The following is a 20002-nucleotide window of genomic DNA, read 5'->3' as shown; positions in this document are numbered from 1 at the left end:
AACACTTTTACTTACCTAGTGTAGTAAAATGTTTCCTACATAACACCTTACACGAAACCTTTACCCTAACCACGACCACGACTATTCAGTTGTCCCAACAATTGACCAAAAAACTCAAAAATTTCACAACTCATCTTCCCATGACCACCAATACGTATGCAATATATTCCCCACCTACTTTCCCCAAAAGCCACAAATAGCGCCACTAATACCTTACTAAAATGTGTCTACAACGTATGTAACATCCTATCTACTCCATTGATCCTATATCCTATATGTAAAAGTCGTCCTTATCCCACTGAACTCAAAAGAGTGTAAAATATCCCCCCCCACACACACACACACATTCTCTAGACTACCAAACAAACCATCTACAACTTTATCACCCCTACCTTTAGTACACACATTTATTTACCCCCCCCCCCCACCCTTCTATCAATGGTACTCGATAGCCCATGTGACATCTAGTAACGCCTCACCCCATCCCAAGGCACTGTACTTGGCGAGATGTGAACCCGTGTTGAAGACCTTCACCAGGATGACGTAGAGATGTATCCCCTCGGCCAGCATCCAACAGAACAGTGACGTAACACTGTAGTGGCATAGAGAGGCAACGATCCAGCACATCTGCGTGAAATCAGTCTCTTTATCTCTTGATTTCAGGCACAAATGCTTATATATATTTATATATGTGTATATATATATATATATATATATATATATATATATATATATATATATATATATATATATATATATATATACACATATATATATATATATATATATATATATATATATATATATATATATATATATATATATATATATATATATATGTGCATATAGGGGGAGAGAGAGAGACAGAGAGTCAGAGAGAAATGTAAGTGTAGATGCATGGATTATATGTATATGTACAGACTTGAACGAACAGAAGTATGTCTGATGACGTTTAACAAACTAAACAAAGATTTCAAATGTCGACCCACCACAGTTCCGCCACTGACGTCAACGTTGCTCACACACAGGAAGAACACCTGGACAAGAATCATGGCCGCCGCTAGCTGTTGGTGGATTCGAAACCGGTCACTGTTTAACCTAGTATAGATAACGTCATGTTACTTTACGTAAAATTAACTAATTATCTGATGTAGTGGTTCAAAATATTTAATCTATTTTCATTATAAACTATAATTACCAAATTATAATTATGTCCTTCCTCTATTCCTCAACACAAAAAGTAAAAAATGTTTATCATTATATAACATACTGTTGGAATAATATTTAAGAATTGTTAGTTTATAACCTGAAATGAATAATGGTCCCTATCAAAACGAGGCATGCAATGATGGACAGCGTGGCGCCGATGTAAGAAATGTAAGTCAAACTCTCTTCGTGGTCAGTGTCCAAATTCCCCTGAAATGTTCACAACAATTTGATTTGGTGCCAGAAGTGATATCAGGTTAAAGACGTAAGGAGGGGCTGGCTACCCACCCCTAACGTGACTGGTATGTTTTAATGGCACGGCTAGACTGCGATTGTTACAGTGATTAACCTTTCATTGCTAGTAAATGGGTCACACCGAAGAAATGAAAAAGTACACAATCAAACCTTACGAGCTTGCAGAGTTTAATTGTTTCGGTGACATCGGCATGTGAAGCGATAATGTGGTCAGCAATATGCCCAGCTGCTTTTACTTTACCTAAAGTGTGTCGGGTACCCGTTAGAGCTGGGTGGACTTTCGAGTTCGGAGACGTTCACAAGAAAAGGCGTTTTAGGAAATGGCGAAATGGTAAACAAAAATAGAAAAGTGACTCTTGAAATAGTATGCTGTTAGCAAGCCAGATTTATAACTAGTTTCATACATGGTAAATACGTTGTTTTATATTAACATGTTTTGTTTTTGTTTTTTACTTTCTCGTATATACGTAGTATAGAGAAAGTATTGTAATCGTGCAAAAAAAAAAAATCGAGATTTTTACAAATCTCGACGTTTTACACCTCACTGATACGGAAAAACATAATTTTGCAATCTTGTCCGTATGTCTGTGTGTGTGTGTGTCTGTCTGTCTGTCTGTCTGTCCGTGTGTAAACACGATAACTTGAGTACCGTTACAGCTAGGTTGATGAAATTTCATATATAAGTATTTTATCAAAATCGTAGATCCGTATCAACTTTTGAGCGATTTCCGATAACCGGAAGTGGTACTTTTCCTACTTTGAATTTTTCAAAAGCCTATAACTTGAGTACTATTTCAGATAGATAAATGAAATTTCACATGTAAGTAAAAGATCTAATTCTCTACCTTCTGTTAAATTTTGAGTAATTTCCGTTGACAGGAAGTAGTAATTTACGCTACTTCCGATTTCTCAAAAAACTAATGTAAATTTTAAAAGTACTAATAATATTGCGCACTATTATACACACCTTTATTAGGCGTTCGCTTGGTGCGCAATTGTTTTTTACTGAGATTCTATTCTATTTTTAAAAGTTTTAGTATTTAAAATGGATTAAAAATCATAACTATATCCCCAGTTACCATCCCCTGTTGTTTTATATAAGAATATTCGAGAAAGTTTAGGGGAGATCACTACCGGTTTATTTTTTCTTCTTTTTTTTTTGTGGTAATAGCAAACGATGTATAGTTTTAAAGGAAACTGAAAAAAAAAGAAGTTAAAAACCAATAAAATTTTTGTACCATCTTATTGTAGACATCAAACAGGACGGCAAAGCTGGTCAGATGAAAACAGTAGCAAACAACGTGAGAACCGTTGGTCTGTGTTAGGTAACAGCCCTTGGTGGGCCATCGTGTAGATGCAGAGCTAAGGGACATAATTCATGTAATATATTATAACGTTTGTCAAAGGGAAACAATTCAGTTTTTAGTTTTAATTTAAGCGGAATGATTTACTTTCTACAAAAAAAAATGTAAATTGTATTAGTTTATAATTGTATGGCATTTTTTTAATGATTTAAATATCCCTGTGTGTAGAAAATGAATATAAATATTCTTAAATAGACACTATAGAATTGTATTTTAATTTTTTTTAAACATTCATTGAAATAAAAATAGACTAATAAATCGAGTAAAAAAAAACGGCTATACTTAGAGAATGTGTTGAGAAACACACAGGCCACGCCGGCATGCGCCATATTGTTGCCAGGTCCCGATCTGTTAGTGTCAGATATCTGTGAGGCGAGCAGAGAGGTCGAAAGTAAAATTAGTGAATTCATACATCTAATTGGGGATAAAATGGAAATTTTTACAGGTGGCGATGTAGTGTAGTTAAAACAGCGATATCTGATGGTTGCATAACTGTTACTGGTTACTTAACCGCTGCTTGTTACATAACTGCTGCTGATTACATAACTGCTGCTGGTTACATAACTGCTGCCGGTTACATAACTGCTACTGGTTACATAACTGCTGCCGGTTACATAACTGTCGTTTACATAACTGCTGATTACATAACTGCTGGTTACATAGCCAGCTGGTTACATAACTGCTGGTTACATAACCAGCTGGTTACATAACTGCTGGTTACATAACCAGCTGGTTACATAACTGCTGGTTACATAACCAGCTGATTACATAACCAACTGGTTACATAGCTTCTGCTGGTTACATAAGTGCTGCTGGTTACATAAGTGCTGCTGGTTAGATAACTAGCTGATACACAACTGACCCCAGAGAAACACATACCGGAAGACTGAAGGTCAGGACAATTGGTCTCTGAAACGAATCTCCAGCCTGATGTTTCCTGAATTCTCTTTTCTGCGAGCCCCCTTCTATAACATGGAACGTCAGGACGTCACTCGCCACGGTATTTTTGTTTTTCGGTTTTCTGCGGAAAAATACGGTGGTAATTTTATAATTTTTAAAACTTAAAACTCGTCTTTCGGTGTAATAAGTGTTGTAGCTGTTAAAGATTTTAAGAGTTAATTTAATATTGGTTATTTCCCTTGGGTTATTTCCCCTGGATTATTTCCCCTGGGTTATTTCCCCTGGATTATTTCCCCTGGGTTATTTCCCCTGGTTTGCTCACATTTCATCCCGTGTTTCAGTGAGCGAGAAAATTTTGTTGATGCTGAAAAATCTGGCCACATACACACACAGCACACCTGGCAGATATACACATTTAAGAATGGTTAGAGGCATTTTATATGTTATTTGCACTACCGTGGGATGGATTTACTAGATTACAGCTACTGCGATTACACGACTGAAAGAGGCGCTTTTTACATATGTATGCGCTGTTTAGGTAATGGTGCACTGTTTAGGTAATGAGGCGCTGTTAAGGTATTGATACTTTCACAGCATCTCCGTTGCTCATGTTAATACCACCTTTCCTCGCCGTTTCCTCCAAACCTCACAGAAAATGTAAACGACTACCTTGGTTGGCCGATAACTCGTAAGACAAGAAACCTTACCGGAAGTGACGAGGTTTTCTCTTGGTACCTCGATGCTGCTGGACAGGCTAGTGGACTGGATGACGTCACGGTCAGATGGGACACTGATAACAATATCTGCAATGGACAAGTAAATTAATGACATTAGATGAGATTTTTAATAGGGCTATAGAACACCGTGTAACTGTTTCGACCTAAGGTCTCCGTTTGGACACTCATAGATTTAAGTGTCCAATGCCGAAAATTTTTAAATGTCTCTATAAGACAAGACGCATAATTTTTTTTTTAAAAACAGAAACTAGACATGCTCTCTATTTCGTCCGCCCCTTTAACTGAAAGATCTGACCAGCCCAAGATTTGACAGCGCTGCTGATGTAGTAGGACACAAGACAATTTCTATCAAGTTGCAGCCGAAAGACTAAAAACAACAGTCAGGTATGATTTAAAGTGTAAAGTTATGTTGACATATTGTAGTAATGTTATTTTTCTCTTAGTTGCAGGATCTGACAAGCCCAAGATTTGACAGCGCTGCTGATGTAGTAGGACACAAGACAATTTATATCAAGTTGCAGCCGAAAGACTAAAAAAAACAGTCAGGTATGATCTAAAATCTTTACTTATTGTTTCAATTGTATGATCCGTTCGTCTGTTTTTTTAAGAAGAGAAAATGAGCCCAACTGGACAGCTCTACCTGAAAGACTGAAAAAAACAGTCAGGTATGATTTGAGGTGATTGGCTATGCTTACACATTACAGTTTCTGTTACTTTTTTTTTCTTAAAAAGTGAATAAGTCACTAAACTTTTTGTTTCGGTTTAATCTTACAGATAGTATCTTACAGTGGATATAATTAAACAGCAACATCCGGCATAAGTAGTTACTTGTCTCCGTATAAGTGACCAATTACAAAGGTTTCTTAATTATTTATAATAACACGATGCATAATTTTTTTTGCAGTTTTAAACCAAAACATGACACGCTTTTTTTAAAAACAGAAACAAGACATGCTCTCTATTTCGTCCGCCCCTTTAACTGAAAGATCTGACCAGCCCAAGATTTGACAGCGCTGCTGATGTAGTAGGACACAAGACAATTTCTATCAAGTTGCAGCCGAAAGACTAAAAACAACAGTCAGGTATGATTTAAAGTGTAAAGTTATGTTGACATATTGTAGTAATGTTATTTTTCTCTTAGTTGCATGATCTGACCAGCCCAAGATTTGACAGCGCTGCTGATGTAGTAGGACACAAGACAATTTCTATCAAGTTGCAGCCGAAACACTAAAAACAACAATCAGGTATGATTTAAAGTGTAAAGTTATGTTGACATATTGTAGTAATGTTATTTTTCTCTTAGTTGCAGGATCTGACCAGCCCAAGATTTGACAGCGCTGCTGATGTAGTAGGACACAAGACAATTTATATCAAGTTGCAGCCGAAACACAAAAACCACAGTCAGGTATGATTTAAAGTGTAAAGTTATGTTGACATATTGTAGTAATGTTATTTTTCTCTTAGTTGCAGGATCTGACCAGCCCAAGATTTGACAGCGCTGCTGATGTAGTAGGACACAAGACAATTTCTATCAAGTTGCAGCCGAAAGACTAAAAACAACAGTCAGGTATGATTTAAAGTGTAAAGTTATGTTGACATATTGTAGTAATGTTATTTTTCTCTTAGTTGCAGGATCTGACAAGCCCAAGATTTGACAGCGCTGCTGATGTAGTAGGACACAAGACAATTTATATCAAGTTGCAGCCGAAAGACTAAAAAAAACAGTCAGGTATGATTTAAAGTGTAAAGTTATGTTGACATATTGTAGTAATGTTATTTTTCTCTTAGTTGCAGGATCTGACAAGCCCAAGATTTGACAGCGCTGCTGATGTAGTAGGACACAAGACAATTTATATCAAGTTGCAGCCGAAAGACTAAAAAAAAAACAGTCAGGTATGATTTAAAGTGTAAAGTTATGTTGACATATTGTAGTAATGTTATTTTTGTCTTAGTTGCAGGATCTGACAAGCCCAAGATTTGACAGCGCTGCTGATGTAGTAGGACACAAGACAATTTCTATCAAGTTGCAGCCGAAACACTAAAAAAACAGTCAGGTATGATTTAAAGTGTAAAGTTATGTTGACATATTGTAGTAATGTTATTTTTCTCTTAGTTGCAGGTTCTGACAAGCCCAAGATTTGACAGCGCTGCTGATGTTGTAGGACACGACAATTTATATCAAGTTGCAGCCGAAAGACTAAAAAAACAGTCAGGTATGATTTAAAGTGTAAAGTTATGTTGACATATTGTAGTAATGTTATTTTTCTCTTAGTTGCAGGATCTTACAAGCCCAAGATTTGACAGTGCTGCTGATGTAGTAGGACACAAGATAATTTCTATCAAGTTGCAGCCGAAAGACTAAAAAAACAGTCAGGTATGATTTAAAGTGTAAAGTTATGTTGACATATTGTAGTAATGTTATTTTTCTCTTAGTTGCAGGATCTGACAAGCCCAAGATTTGACAGCGCTGCTGATGTAGTAGGACACAAGACAATTTATATCAAGTTGCAGCCGAAAGACTAAAAAAACAGTCAGGTATGATTTAAAGTGTAAAGTTATGTTGACATATTGTAGTAATGTTATTTTTCTCTTAGTTGCAGGATCTTACAAGCCCAAGATTTGACAGTGCTGCTGATGTAGTAGGACACAAGATAATTTCTATCAAGTTGCAGCCGAAAGACTAAAAAAACAGTCAGGTATGATTTAAAGTGTAAAGTTATGTTGACATATTGTAGTAATGTTATTTTTCTCTTAGTTGCAGGATCTGACAAGCCCAAGATTTGACAGCGCTGCTGATGTAGTAGGACACAAGACAATTTATATCAAGTTGCAGCCGAAAGACTAAAAAAAACAGTCAGGTATGATTTAAAGTGTAAAGTTATGTTGACATATTGTAGTAATGTTATTTTTCTCTTAGTTGCAGGATCTTACAAGCCCAAGATTTGACAGTGCTGCTGATGTAGTAGGACACAAGATAATTTCTATCAAGTTGCAGCCGAAAGACTAAAAAAACAGTCAGGTATGATTTAAAGTGTAAAGTTATGTTGACATATTGTAGTAATGTTATTTTTCTCTTAGTTGCAGGATCTGACAAGCCCAAGATTTGACAGCGCTGCTGATGTAGTAGGACACAAGACAATTTATATCAAGTTGCAGCCGAAAGACTAAAAAAAACAATCAGGTATGATTTAAAGTGTAAAGTTATGTTGACATATTGTAGTAATGTTATTTTTCTCTTAGTTGCAGGATCTGACAAGTCCAAGATTTGACAGTTCTGCTGATGTAGTAGGACACAAGATAATTTTTATCAAGTTGCAGCCGAAAGACTAAAAAAAACAGTCAGGTATGATCTAAAATCTTTACTTATTGTTTCAATTGTATGATCCGTTCGTCTTTTTTTTTAAGAAGAGAAAATGGCTGTTAAGCCCAACTGGACAGCTCTACCTGAAAGACTGAAAAAACAGTCAGGTATGATTTGAGGTGATTGGCTATGCTTACACATTACAGTTTCTGTTACTTTTTTTTTTCTTAAAAAGTGAATAAGTCACTAAACTTTTTGTTTCGGTTTAATCTTACAGATAGTATCTTACAGTGGATATAATTAAACAGCAACATCCGGCATAAGTAGTTACTTGTCTCCGTATAAAGTGACCAATTACAAAGGTTTCTTAATTATTTATAATAACACGATGCATAATTTTTTTTTGCAGTTTTAAACCAAAACATGACACGCTTTTTTTAAAAACAGAAAAAAGACATGCTCTCTATTTCGTCCGCCCCTTTAACTGAAAGATTTGACCAGCCCAAGATTTGACAGCGCTGCTGATGTAGTAGGACACAAGACAATTTCTATCAAGTTGCAGCCGAAACACTAAAAAAACAGTCAGGTATGATTTAAAGTGTAAAGTTATGTTGACATATTGTAGTAATGTTATTTTTCTCTTAGTTGCAGGATCTGACAACCCAAGATTTGACAGCGCTGCTGATGTAGTAGGACACAAGACAATTTCTATCAAGTTGCAGCCGAAAGACTAAAAAAAACAATCAGGTATGATTTAAAGTGTAAAGTTATGTTGACATATTGTAGTAATGTTATTTTTCTCTTAGTTGCAGGATCTGACAAGCCCAAGATTTGACAGCGCTGCTGATGTAGTAGGACACAAGACAATTTCTATCAAGTTGCAGCCGAAACACTAAAAAAACAGTCAAGTATGATTTAAAGTGTAAAGTTATGTTGACATATTGTAGTAATCTTATTTTTCTCTTAGTTGCAGGATCTGACAAGCCCAAGATTTGACAGCACTGCTGATGTAGTAGGACACAAGATAATTTCTATCAAGTTGCAGCCGAAAGACAAAAAAAGTCAAGTATGTGTTAAAGTTTAAAGTTATGTTGACATATTGTAGTAATGTTATTTTTCTCTTAGTTGCAGGATCTGACAAGCCCAAGATTTGACAGCGCTGCTGATGTAGTAGGACACAAGACAATTTCTATCAAGTTGCAGCCGAGAGAATAAAAAAAAACAGTCAGGTATGATCTAAAATCTTTACTTATTGTTTCAATTGTATGATCCGTTCGTCTTTTTTTTAAGAAGAGAAAATGTCTGTTAAGCCCAACTGGACAGCTCTACCTGAAAGACTGAAAAAAACAGTCAGGTATGATTTGAGGTGATTGGCTATGCTTACACACCGGCATAAGTAGTTAATTGTCTCCGTATAAAGTGACCAATTACAAAGGTTTCTTAATGATTTATAATAACACGATGCATAATTTTTTTTTGCAGTTTTAAACCAAAACATGACACGCTTTTTTTAAAAACAGAAACAAGACATGCTCTCTATTTCGTCCGCCCCTTTAACTGAAAGATCTGACCAGCCCAAGATTTGACAGCGCTGCTGATGTAGTAGGACACAAGACAATTTCTATCAAGTTGCAGCCGAAAGACTAAAAACAACAGTCAGGTATGATTTAAAGTGTAAAGTTATGTTGACATATTGTAGTAGTGTTATTTTTCTCTTAGTTGCAGGATCTGACAAGCCCAAGATTTGACAGCGCTGCTGATGTAGTAGGACACAAGACAATTTATATCAAGTTGCAGCCGAAAGATTAAAAAAAAACAGTCAGGTATGATTTAAAGTGTAAAGTTATGTTGACATATTGTAGTAATGTTATTTTTCTCTTAGTTGCAGGATCTGACAAGCCCAAGATTTGACAGCGCTGCTGATGTAGTAGGACACAAGACAATTTCTATCAAGTTGCAGCCGAGAGAATAAAAAAAAACAGTCAGATATGATCTAAAATCTTTACTTATTGTTTCAATTGTATGATCCGTTCGTCTTTTTTTTAAGAAGAGAAAATGTCTGTTAAGCCCAACTGGACAGCTCTACCTGAAAGACTGAAAAAAACAGTCAGGTATGATTTGAGGTGATTGGCTATGCTTACACACCGGCATAAGTAGTTAATTGTCTCCGTATAAAGTGACCAATTACAAAGGTTTCTTAATGATTTATAATAACACGATGCATAATTTTTTTTGCAGTTTTAAACCAAAACATGACACGCTTTTTTTAAAAACAGAAACAAGACATGCTCTCTATTTCGTCCGCCCCTTTAACTGAAAGATCTGATCAGCCCAAGATTTGACAGCGCTGCTGATGTAGTAGGACACAAGACAATTTCTATCAAGTTGCAGCCGAAAGACTAAAAACAACAGTCAGGTATGATTTATAGTGTAAAGTTATGTTGACATATTGTAGTAATGTTATTTTTCTCTTAGTTGCAGGATCTGACAAGCCCAAGATTTGACAGCGCTGCTGATGTAGTAGGACACAAGACAATTTATATCAAGTTGCAGCCGAAAGATTAAAAAAAACAGTCAGGTATGATTTAAAGTGTAAAGTTATGTTGACATATTGTAGTAATGTTATTTTTCTCTTAGTTGCAGGATCTGACATGCCCAAGATTTGACAGCGCTGCTGATGTAGTAGGACACAAGACAATTTCTATCAAGTTGCAGCCCAACGAGATAGCTCTAAAAACAGTCAGGTATGATTTAGAGTGTAAAGTTATGCTGACATATTGTAGTAATGTTATTTTTCTGTTAGCAGAAAGATCTTGCAAGCCAAAGATTTGGCAGCGCTGCTGATGTAGTAGGACACAAAACAATTTCTATTAAGTTGCAGCCCAACGGGACAGCTCTAACAGAAAGACTAACAACACTCAGGTATGATTTAAAATGTTTAGTTGTGCTTACACTATAAAGATTTAATGGATTTTTTTTTGGTTATCAAGTAATGGTTTTAATTGGGCACAACAAATTTAATTTACAGAGTTCGCTACATTGTTTTTTTTTTATTATCCCAGCTAAGCTGGACAGCACTAACACACATTTTGTAACCTCGGTATTGTATGACCAATACATTGATTTTTTACTTTCTCGTATATACGTAGTATAGAGAAAGTCTTGTAATCGTGCAAAAAAAAAATCGAGATTTTTACAAATCTCGACGTTTTACACCTCACTGATACGGAAAAACATAATTTTGCAATCTTGTCCGTATGTCTGTGTGTGTGTGTCTGTGTGTCTGTGTGTCTGTGTGTGTGTAAACACGATAACTTGAGTACCGTTACAGCTAGGTTGATGAAAAAATTTCATATATAAGTATTTTATCAAAATCGTAGATCCGTATCAACTTTTGAGCGATTTCCGATAACCGGAAGTGGTACTTTTTCTACTTTGAATTTGTCAAAAGCCTATAACTTGAGTACTATTTCAGATAGATAAATGAAATTTCACATGTAAGTAAAAAATCTAATTCTCTTCGTTCTGTCAAATTTTGAGCAATTTCCGTTGACGGGAAGTACTAATTTACGCTATTTCCGATTTCTCAAAATCGCATCTAAATTTATAAAGTACTAATAATATTGCGCACCATTATGAACATCTTTATTCGGCGTTCGCTTGGTGTGCAATACTTTTTTCTATGAGATTCTATTTTATTTTAAAAAGTTTAAGTATTTAAAATGGATTAAAAATCATAACTATATCCCGAGTTCCCATCCCCTGTTGTTTTATATAAGACGGGCCGACCCGCGGCGTATCATACGCCGCTATTTAGTTGATTTATTTTCTACTTTCAGTAATTCATAATTTGTGAATTCGACAGTACCAATGCTGCCACTGAAAATATTTGCTTTAAAACACTAACCCTCCTCCTTTCCCCTAACCCCGACCCTACACCCCCCCCCCCCCCCCCCGTGAAAGCAGCCTCCTCTTAGTTACCTCCTGTAAGTTTAAAGTCGGTTCAAACTTAATTATCTGCCCCTAATAGCCGTCACTAAACCTGGCTGTACGGTTTGTAAACATTAACGTGACCACAGCTCAGCAGACCATGTGGGGGTGGGGTAGGGTGGTAGTGATAGTGATAGTGATAAAGAGAAAGAGAGGGGACTGTAAGGAGGCGCTTGCAGCTTGTTTTCTAACGGCTCGCAGAAGTGAATTATATATATAGATTATTCGAGAAAGTTTAGGGGAGATCACTCCCGGTTTATTATCTTTTAAAATGCACAAGTTTTCTTCATTACCTATAAGTCGTGTGATCAGAAGTTAATATTTCCTGTTATTTCTTTATACATCGTTTATTTGATTTTTTTAAAAGTTGTTTTATCATAACCAGAATGCCTCAATTGTGATTAGGCATCTTTGAGAAAAAAAAATAAGTATTTCTTACATTAAGGACATCTTTTAAACATTACTTATATATTGATCTAGTATTGAAACTAAAAAAAATGTTTGTTCAAACTATTTTTTAATTTGAATAATACTTTATTTACCATTTTGAAAGACATTTTTAATATAAATTATTTATACATTATTTATACGCCCACACCTTTTTCATTTTATAGTTTATAAATTGTAATACATAATATGTTTTGCTTGCTTCACGGCTCGTACCATACATTTAATTATGATCTTTTAAGTCTTAGAAATTACAATTTTAAAGTATCTATTCAAAATGTTGAATATGTTACATTAATATTTCATAAGTATGTATGATGCTACGCAATTTTAATAGTTTTACTTGTAGGTCCGCTAATATTCTATGCCGATGTCAAGAAACGTGCACTCTACTTCACCTGTCCTATGGGTATTTAGATCTGAAAGGGGAGCTTTACTATAAATGTTCACAGTGCATGTAGAAAAAAAGATGACCGTTAATTGTATTTTAAGAAGGTAGAACTGACCTAAGTTCCTCGCTGTTCTGGAATAAATTATCTTGTCATCCATGTATGGTGCCGGACTGGACAGCTGTCGTGCCAAATCTGGACACTTCCGGTGCACCTTGACCACAAAATTTTGTGTTGCTTGTATCACCTTGCTGGCCATATTTTCTACTAGATCCTGCAAGAAAATGTGATGGTTAATATCGCAATGTTGTTGTAATCGGATAATATGGTATCTTTATTGAGGAATTGAAAATGAACACGACGTGGTTGAATGGTAGAGCGTTTGACTGCTAGCCCGAAGGTATCGAGTTCGGATCTCGGTCCAGACCTGGTCCTGTAGGTCATCCCTGAATCTACCCAGCTGTGATGGGTAACAGACCCACGTTGGGAAAAGTAAAGGCGGCTGGTCATAGTGCTAACCACACCATCATTTCATATGCCAAAACATATGTACTCTACTTCATTTGTATAATTGTTAGGTCTATAGAGGAATTGTTATTCTTTTTTAATTGAAAATGAACACGAAATAGTAGTATTTTTAATTGGTGCTTGTAAAACCAAGTAATCAAAAGTTTATTGTAGCGTGTTATAATCACAGAATAATCTCGAGCCTTTGTTTCTATCCTTCTCTGATGGTTATGGCCTTCGTTAGGAAAAGTAAATGCCTCTGAGCAAATAACTGAACACACGATCCCTTCATATTCCAGGTCACAGAATCATGTGAACCCTATTTTACATGCTCTAGAGACCATCGTTTTGCCAGCGTAACTATACTTTTTATTAAACTTAGGTGGTGGTTAGGTTTCAGATTAGACATGTATAGGGTTAAAACTAAGAGTATGTTTATTATAACGTTATTCAAGGGGATATGCTATGTTTTTTTCTATTTTTTACAGTTTAAGATCTAAAGCCTTTTGAATACTTTTATCATATTTGGCATATAAAAGTAAGTATTAAATAGCAAAAAAAGGGGTCGAAAACATTTTTGGTTGTCATGGAAACCCAAAAAACCTCCGCCATTTTGAATTTTTCGGTACTTTTAAAAATACTAAGGCTTTTTTATTTATGCACTTATAGCAATCAAATTTAAACTGCTTATATTTCAATATATATTAAAACTTTTGTCACGACAACTTTTTAAAATAATTACTAGTAAGAATTTTACAAGGTCTAAAAAATCGTACCCTTTTTAGTATTCAAAAGTTTCAAAATGTGCATATTAATTACCAAATACTTTTTTTCTAAGAAAGCAAGCACAATTCCCTCGTGACAAAAGTTGTATTTTTGCACGAAGAACAACTTCTGAAAATATGGTTGGCATTGTTTAATAAATAAAAAAGTAGTAGGCTTTTTGGTGTTAAAAACATGCGAACTGAGAAAAACAGCCAAAAGTAACGAAAACTAGGTCAGGAAAGTACCATATCTGTGTAAACTGCAAAGCCGATTGTAAGCTTTGGGTGTTTCCGAGATTTAGGAAATTAAGTTTATTAGATACATGAGAAATCCAGCTATCCAATGATGTCAAATACAATATAATGACGGATATAAAACTTTTCATAGAGAGCTTGTAAGATTGGGAAAAATTGATTATTTTTTAATTAATAGGGTCATAAAAATCGTAATTCAAACACATAAAATATTTTTTTTCTCTTTAAAGTTATTATTTTCTTTATACAAAAATGGACAAAGTATCCAAAAGTGCAAGAAACCCATAATGACGAAAAACAAGAAATTTTGTGATTTTTTTTCGCGCATATCCCCTCAAGTTGTGTTGATGAGGCGATTATGTGTGGTTTGAACCAAGGTGTGTGGCTGCAGACATGTGTGGATGTGGCGATGATGTGTGGATGTGGTGTCTAATGTGTTGATGGGGTTATGTGTGGATCAATAGTGCGTAAATGTGATCTTACTGTGTGAATGGCGATATGTGACGTTGACGAAGGTGGCCACGATGTGATTGTAGCCATGATGTGTGGATAAGATCATCATGTATGAATGTTGTATTGTTATGTTGAAGGGACTAGGTTATAAGTGTAGTCTGTTCGTGTACCCTACAAGAGCAACTGATCAACCTACCGTCCTGGCGTTGTCCAGTATGTCCACGGTCTTTGGATCCACGATGTTGTCCACTACTGCAATAAAGTCCTGTAACAAAATAAAAACACATTATTTTTTCACGCAAATTTAGGAATGTGGTTTTAGTTTTTTCTGGATTAGATTAATTTTAAAATATTTTTATTTTTTTATCAATTCATCTTTTCCTGTTCATGCCCAAGACACATTTTATAGGTGAAGCAGAGTTCCTCTATTTCAATTATCTCGGCATACAGGGGTATAAAAAAAAAACTCTGCGCTATACCCAGCCGCCTTAATTTCCCTAACATGAGTCATGTACACATTAGAGCTGGGTGAACTCAGGCACCTCATACAGATTTGACCCGGGGCCTGTTTGAAATCTGTTATTGATTTTGATATTTATAGTGTTAGTATTGGATAGTGATGGCAAGTAACAACCGCCACCAGCAGATCACTGGACTCTTGCTAAACGAAATGCCTCCAAAGTATAAAGGCATCCACCGGCCTAACATCATCTCCAATGATAGACTACAAGGAGATAGAAATGAAAGTAGTTTCCGAAATAATCGAAAAAAAAGATGGTGCTGGATGGTGCTGGATGGGACAGGTCCTAAGAATTAATACAGTAAATATCTCAGAAACAGCACTAAACTGTACGCTTCAAGGAAAAAGAAAGCAGAAAAGGTCAAGATAGACGGGAAAGCAGCTGGCAGAGGCAGGATTGTCATGGGGGACTGCCAGGAATATTGCCGGAGACCAACAAAAGTGGATTGAACTTTCTGTAGCGACCCCATGTTTCTTGGGCACAAAAAGAAAAAGATGATGTGATGATTCGCCAGTGACAAAATATTAACCCTAAGCGAAAGGGAGATCACTCTAATATAAATCGCTGTACTCGAGTAATTTTCCAGTTATCTGAACCTTTCCTATACACACCTGCATAAAGTCTAAAGCCTTGTCTAGTTGGATGTCCGGCACATTGTCCAGGGACTCTGTGATGTCTTGTAGGAGGCTCGCGGCACCCAGGATGTCTCCTGGCACTGGCGTGTGGTTAGACTCCAGAACTAGGTCAGTGAGCTGGACAAGATGGCGCGTGATGTTCATCAGTAGGTCAAGGTCAGTGCTGTAAGTGACAGACGGTGTGTTAGTTCCAATAAGTAGATAAGTTTAAGTTAGATTCTGATGTCCTCTTTTAAAACCTTAATTTTCCCATGAATGAAATGTTGTAATTGTTAATAATTTGTTATGTAATTTATTCAGAATTTTAATTTAATAATTGATATATTATTAGTGGTTATTTTTTTTATTAATTTCTTATGTATATTAGTGATGAAAATTAAGTATGTACTTTTAAACTATTTATTGATTTTTAATTATTTGTGCAATTTTTTTTTATTAAATTATTATTAGTGATGTAAAATAATTTTTAAAAACGAATTATTTAAGTAGATTTCTTAGTTTTTTAAATTAGCTAGTGGTCGAATTAATTTGTGGTTTGAATGTGTGACGTCAATTAATTAGTGGTTAATTAGTTATGTCAAGTAGTTATTGATTTTTTTTATAACAAGATGGTGCAATAGCTCTTTTTGTTTCAATTCGTGTGTTCAGTTAGTTAATTGTTGTAAATGAATGAAGCAAATGAAATATTCACTTATTGTTGTTGTTGATTACAGCTGTGGTCTGTCTTGAGATGGCGTCGAAAGTTTGGCTGACACACGAGGAGAGGTCAGGGCGAGTCCAGACAGCCTCCTTGTTGGCTCCAGGCAGGCATTTTCTGCTGGCCCGTCCTGGAACATTGTATGGATTACATCATGGAACAACATCATGGGACAACATCATGGAACAACATCATGGGACAACAACAATATGGAACAACATTATAGATCAACATCATGGATAACAACATCATGGGGCAATATCATGGGACAACTTGGAACAACATCATGGAACAACATCATGTAAGAACATCATGGAACAACATCATGGAAAATCATCATGGCACAACATCATGGAACAACATCATGGAACAACATCATTGAACAACATCATGGGACAACATCATGGAACAACATCATGGAACAACATCATGGAACAACATCATGGAACAACATTATGTAAGAACATCTTGGATCAGCATCATGAAAAATCATCATGGCACAACATCATGGCACAACATCATGGGACAACATCATGGAACAACATCATGAAACAACATCATGGTTCAACATCATGGATCAACCATAAAGTGTCATCTATAGCTTAAAAACAAACAGTTTTGTGAGATCAAACAAGCAGTGCTAACCTAAAACATTTCCTGGGCATTCTTGAACGTCCGCACCATTCGGTAGAGTGTCGGACCAGTGGATGGCACTACCCAGATACTGGTCAGTTTCTGGACCACAGAAGGCCGCACCTTCTATAAGTGAGATATTATAAAAAATGGACGTGGGCAGGTAGAAAGAGGAATATCATCGCTCTACACCAGGGATCTCCAAACTTTTCAGTCCGAGGGCCGCATTAACTATCAAATTTCAGTTAGGGGGCCAGTTTCTTCCAGACATGTCTTTGATTTTTCTGGGCAAAGTTCCACAGCAATCACCGACAAACGATTTTTCCTTGGACAAAAAGATCTCCGTGGTGCCGGATGAGAGGACTTTGCGGGCCGCATCCGGCCCGCGGGCCGTAGTTTGGAGACCCCTGCTCTACACTATACTTTCAAAATATTCGACACATCGCACATCCCGTTTCGATTATAGAGGTAACAATAAATTTGATTTCGTTATTTGAAAAAAAAATAGTAGAATCCATATACTACTTAAATTCTTTATGTTTTGTTTTGTACCCATCCATTGTAATTTTACTTGTTATACTTGTACCTAGTGTAAAATAGACTAATACTCACTCTGATAACTGACTGTAGAAACAATAACTTTGCCAATCCACGTATGTTTTTTGTTGCCGCTGTAAATCAGGGTGATGTTGTCGCGATAGGTATGGGTTTTCTTGCACAGCACGTCGTGTTTGTTTGTAGCAGACTGTATCTATATTAGACAAACATTTTATGTTGTTTGTAACGTACTCAATCTACATTACTCAAACTATTTTATTCTTGTTTGTATAGGATTGAAGCTAACTAGCACGTTTTTAAAATGCGTGGCATACGTCGAGCAGAAAGAATATTTATGTCTTTTAATAAAGTTTGGCTTGGCGTCTCGCTCATGAATGACAGACATCCTCCACTAGACAAAAGCTTCAGTCATTGTTCTCTACAGATCTGTTTGTGTCAAAGTTATATGCCGTTTAGCAATTTCGCCTAAATATCCCCCGCGTATGATTATAAAGATATTATAATACTCTCGTTCTGAATCAGGACAAAACAAATGACCTTGAAAGGTGAGCTCCCGCACGCGGGTAGCCTGTCTTTGTCGTGACCCTCCAGGGCGAGAGTATGAAGGACGTTGGTCTGACCTAGTGACCACTCACAGGTCACATCGGGTGGGTCACCTGGGTAGTTGGGTGTCACCAGTGACGTGTTTCCTGTTACATCCCCACCGCACAGTCCTAGAAATTGGAAAAAAAAATTCAAATCAGCACGCTGTGGATATTTCTGTATATTAGCAATTAAAAGCTTAAATTAATTTAAAAATTATTTTGTGTTATTTTTTTTTTTAAATATTTCTTTAATTAACCGATTAAATTTTTTCTTTTAATATCCTAACATACAAAATGCTTGAATGCTTTAGACTTTCTTTGCATACTACTACGCACTTTGATGTGGGTATCGGGAGTGTTGGGGGGGGTGGGATTTTGTTTTGCCCAAATGTTTAGTGCTAGACAAATTAATGTAGCCTGCATAATCTTTGTCCGGAATCTGTTGTTTACACGCAGATTTTCTCTCTCAGAAATACACACAAACACTTCACTCTCACACTCATATAAACCTCACTCTCACACACAAACACAACACCCACATTCACAAAAACAAGTGTCGAGAAACTCGTTCACATGCCAACTACCACATCACCCTACCCCATCCACCCTACCCCATCCACCCTACCCCATCTACCATACACCATCCACCCTACCCCATCCACCCTACCCCATCCACCCTACCCCATCCACCCTACCCCATCCACCCTACCCCATCCACCCTACCCCATCCACCCTACCCCATCCACCCTACCCCATCCGCCCTACCCCATCCACCCTACCCCATCCGCCCCACCCTAACGCCTTAAGAACAAAACACCTGGCCTTACCTGTGTACGTCGCTCTGAATCCGACCGAGGCGCCCGATTCGTCGGTGTGGAAGGTCAAGGTCATCAACTGACCATCAGCCACAAGGTCGCGGGGCGTGGCCATGGCGCCACAGTCGTGGAAGATGCTGCCGGATGTGTCGTTCACCTAAAGACACAGATTGTTGTACAGGTGTGTAACACAGTAAGGAGCCTAGCGTGTGCTGCCTTAGGTCAGAACCTGCCCACACCTAGGAGTGTTCCCATAACGCCAAAATTTATCAATACAATCTGCTCGTATTGTTTTGTGCCCTCGAACATAACGTCATTCCCAAGCAGTGTTTCAGGCATCTCTTTGGGCATTGAAAATATATACTTTTACAAGTGTCCACCCTGCCCAACCCCCCATAAAATGTAGTCTCCCTCCCCCCCCCCCCCCCCCAAACACCCACACATTTTTTTTGCCCCACCCCCAACGGAGAAAAAGTCTGAAACAAACACTGTTCCCAAGCCCACCCCCAACAAGTATAAACACACATCCAAATTCCAGTTACCATTAGTAAGTTCTACCTTCCTCTGTGATGCCCGTAACGACTAGTAAAAAAATCCTTATCTGTCATTTGTGTAGTCTTAACTAACCATTGTGACAATTCTTACTTACAATAACAACCTCAAAAAACCCTAACACAATTGAATCCTAACCTACTATTATAAAACCCTAATCTACAATTATTATGTCCTAATCTACCATAATAAAGCTCTAACATAACGCTATGAAGTCATAACTTACCCTTATACAGCCAAAAGCTACCATTATAAAGTCCTAACATACGCTTATTAAGTCCTAACCCACCAATATAAGGTCCTAATTTACCATTATAAAGTTCTAACTTACCAATATAAAGTCCTAACTTACAATTATAAAGTCTAAACCTACATTATAAAGTCGTAGCTTACCATTATAAAGTCTTAGCTTACCATTATAAAGTCCTAACCTACCATT

At 36.6% G+C, this 20002-nt stretch overlaps 2 protein-coding genes across 2 annotated transcripts; both read right to left on the bottom strand.

Moving 5' to 3' along the window:
- Positions 1 to 1299: 1299 nt before the first annotated feature.
- On the bottom strand, positions 1300 to 16469 carry LOC131947738 (uncharacterized). Its single transcript, XM_059309020.1, has 8 exons — positions 16416 to 16469; positions 15701 to 15887; positions 14765 to 14833; positions 12707 to 12863; positions 4433 to 4528; positions 4048 to 4123; positions 3705 to 3846; positions 1300 to 1416 (listed from the first exon to the last, which is right to left on the bottom strand). Exons 2-8 carry the CDS (start codon positions 15866 to 15868, stop codon positions 1300 to 1302), a joined length of 825 nt encoding a protein of 274 aa, XP_059165003.1. The 5' UTR covers positions 15869 to 15887; positions 16416 to 16469.
- Positions 16470 to 18098: 1629 nt separating this feature from the next.
- LOC131947737 (CUB domain-containing protein 2) lies at positions 18099 to 19813 on the bottom strand. The gene is made up of 3 exons (XM_059309019.1): positions 19790 to 19813; positions 19024 to 19168; positions 18099 to 18325 (listed from the first exon to the last, which is right to left on the bottom strand). The coding sequence occupies exons 1-3, from the start codon at positions 19811 to 19813 to the stop codon at positions 18099 to 18101; spliced, it is 396 nt and encodes a 131-aa protein (XP_059165002.1).
- Positions 19814 to 20002: the final 189 nt, after the last annotated feature.

Source organism: Physella acuta, unplaced genomic scaffold (assembly GCF_028476545.2).
Source record: "Physella acuta isolate Inbredline_101_S28 unplaced genomic scaffold, ASM2847654v3 ptg000605l, whole genome shotgun sequence".
Classification (NCBI taxonomy): domain Eukaryota; kingdom Metazoa; phylum Mollusca; class Gastropoda; family Physidae; genus Physella; species Physella acuta.
This window is presented reverse-complemented; position numbering and strand designations above follow the sequence as displayed.

Excerpts from the sequence above, each read along its gene's own strand:
- LOC131947738 (XM_059309020.1), bottom strand. The coding sequence starts at position 15,868 with ATGAACATCACGCGCCATCTTGTCCAGCTCACTGACCTAGTTCTGGAG. Across the intron at positions 12,864-14,764 it reads TACTGGACAACGCCAGGACG|GATCTAGTAGAAAATATGGC; the intron begins GTAGGTTGATCA and ends ATTTTCTTGCAG. Across the intron at positions 1,417-3,704 it reads TCCTGACCTTCAGTCTTCCG|GGGAATTTGGACACTGACCA; the intron begins GTATGTGTTTCT and ends TGAACATTTCAG.
- LOC131947737 (XM_059309019.1), bottom strand. The coding sequence starts at position 19,813 with ATGGTAGCTTTTGGCTGTATAAGG. Across the intron at positions 19,169-19,789 it reads TAGCTTTTGGCTGTATAAGG|GTGAACGACACATCCGGCAG; the intron begins GTAAGTTATGAC and ends CTGTGTCTTTAG. Across the intron at positions 18,326-19,023 it reads ATTCAGAGCGACGTACACAG|GACTGTGCGGTGGGGATGTA; the intron begins GTAAGGCCAGGT and ends TCCAATTTCTAG.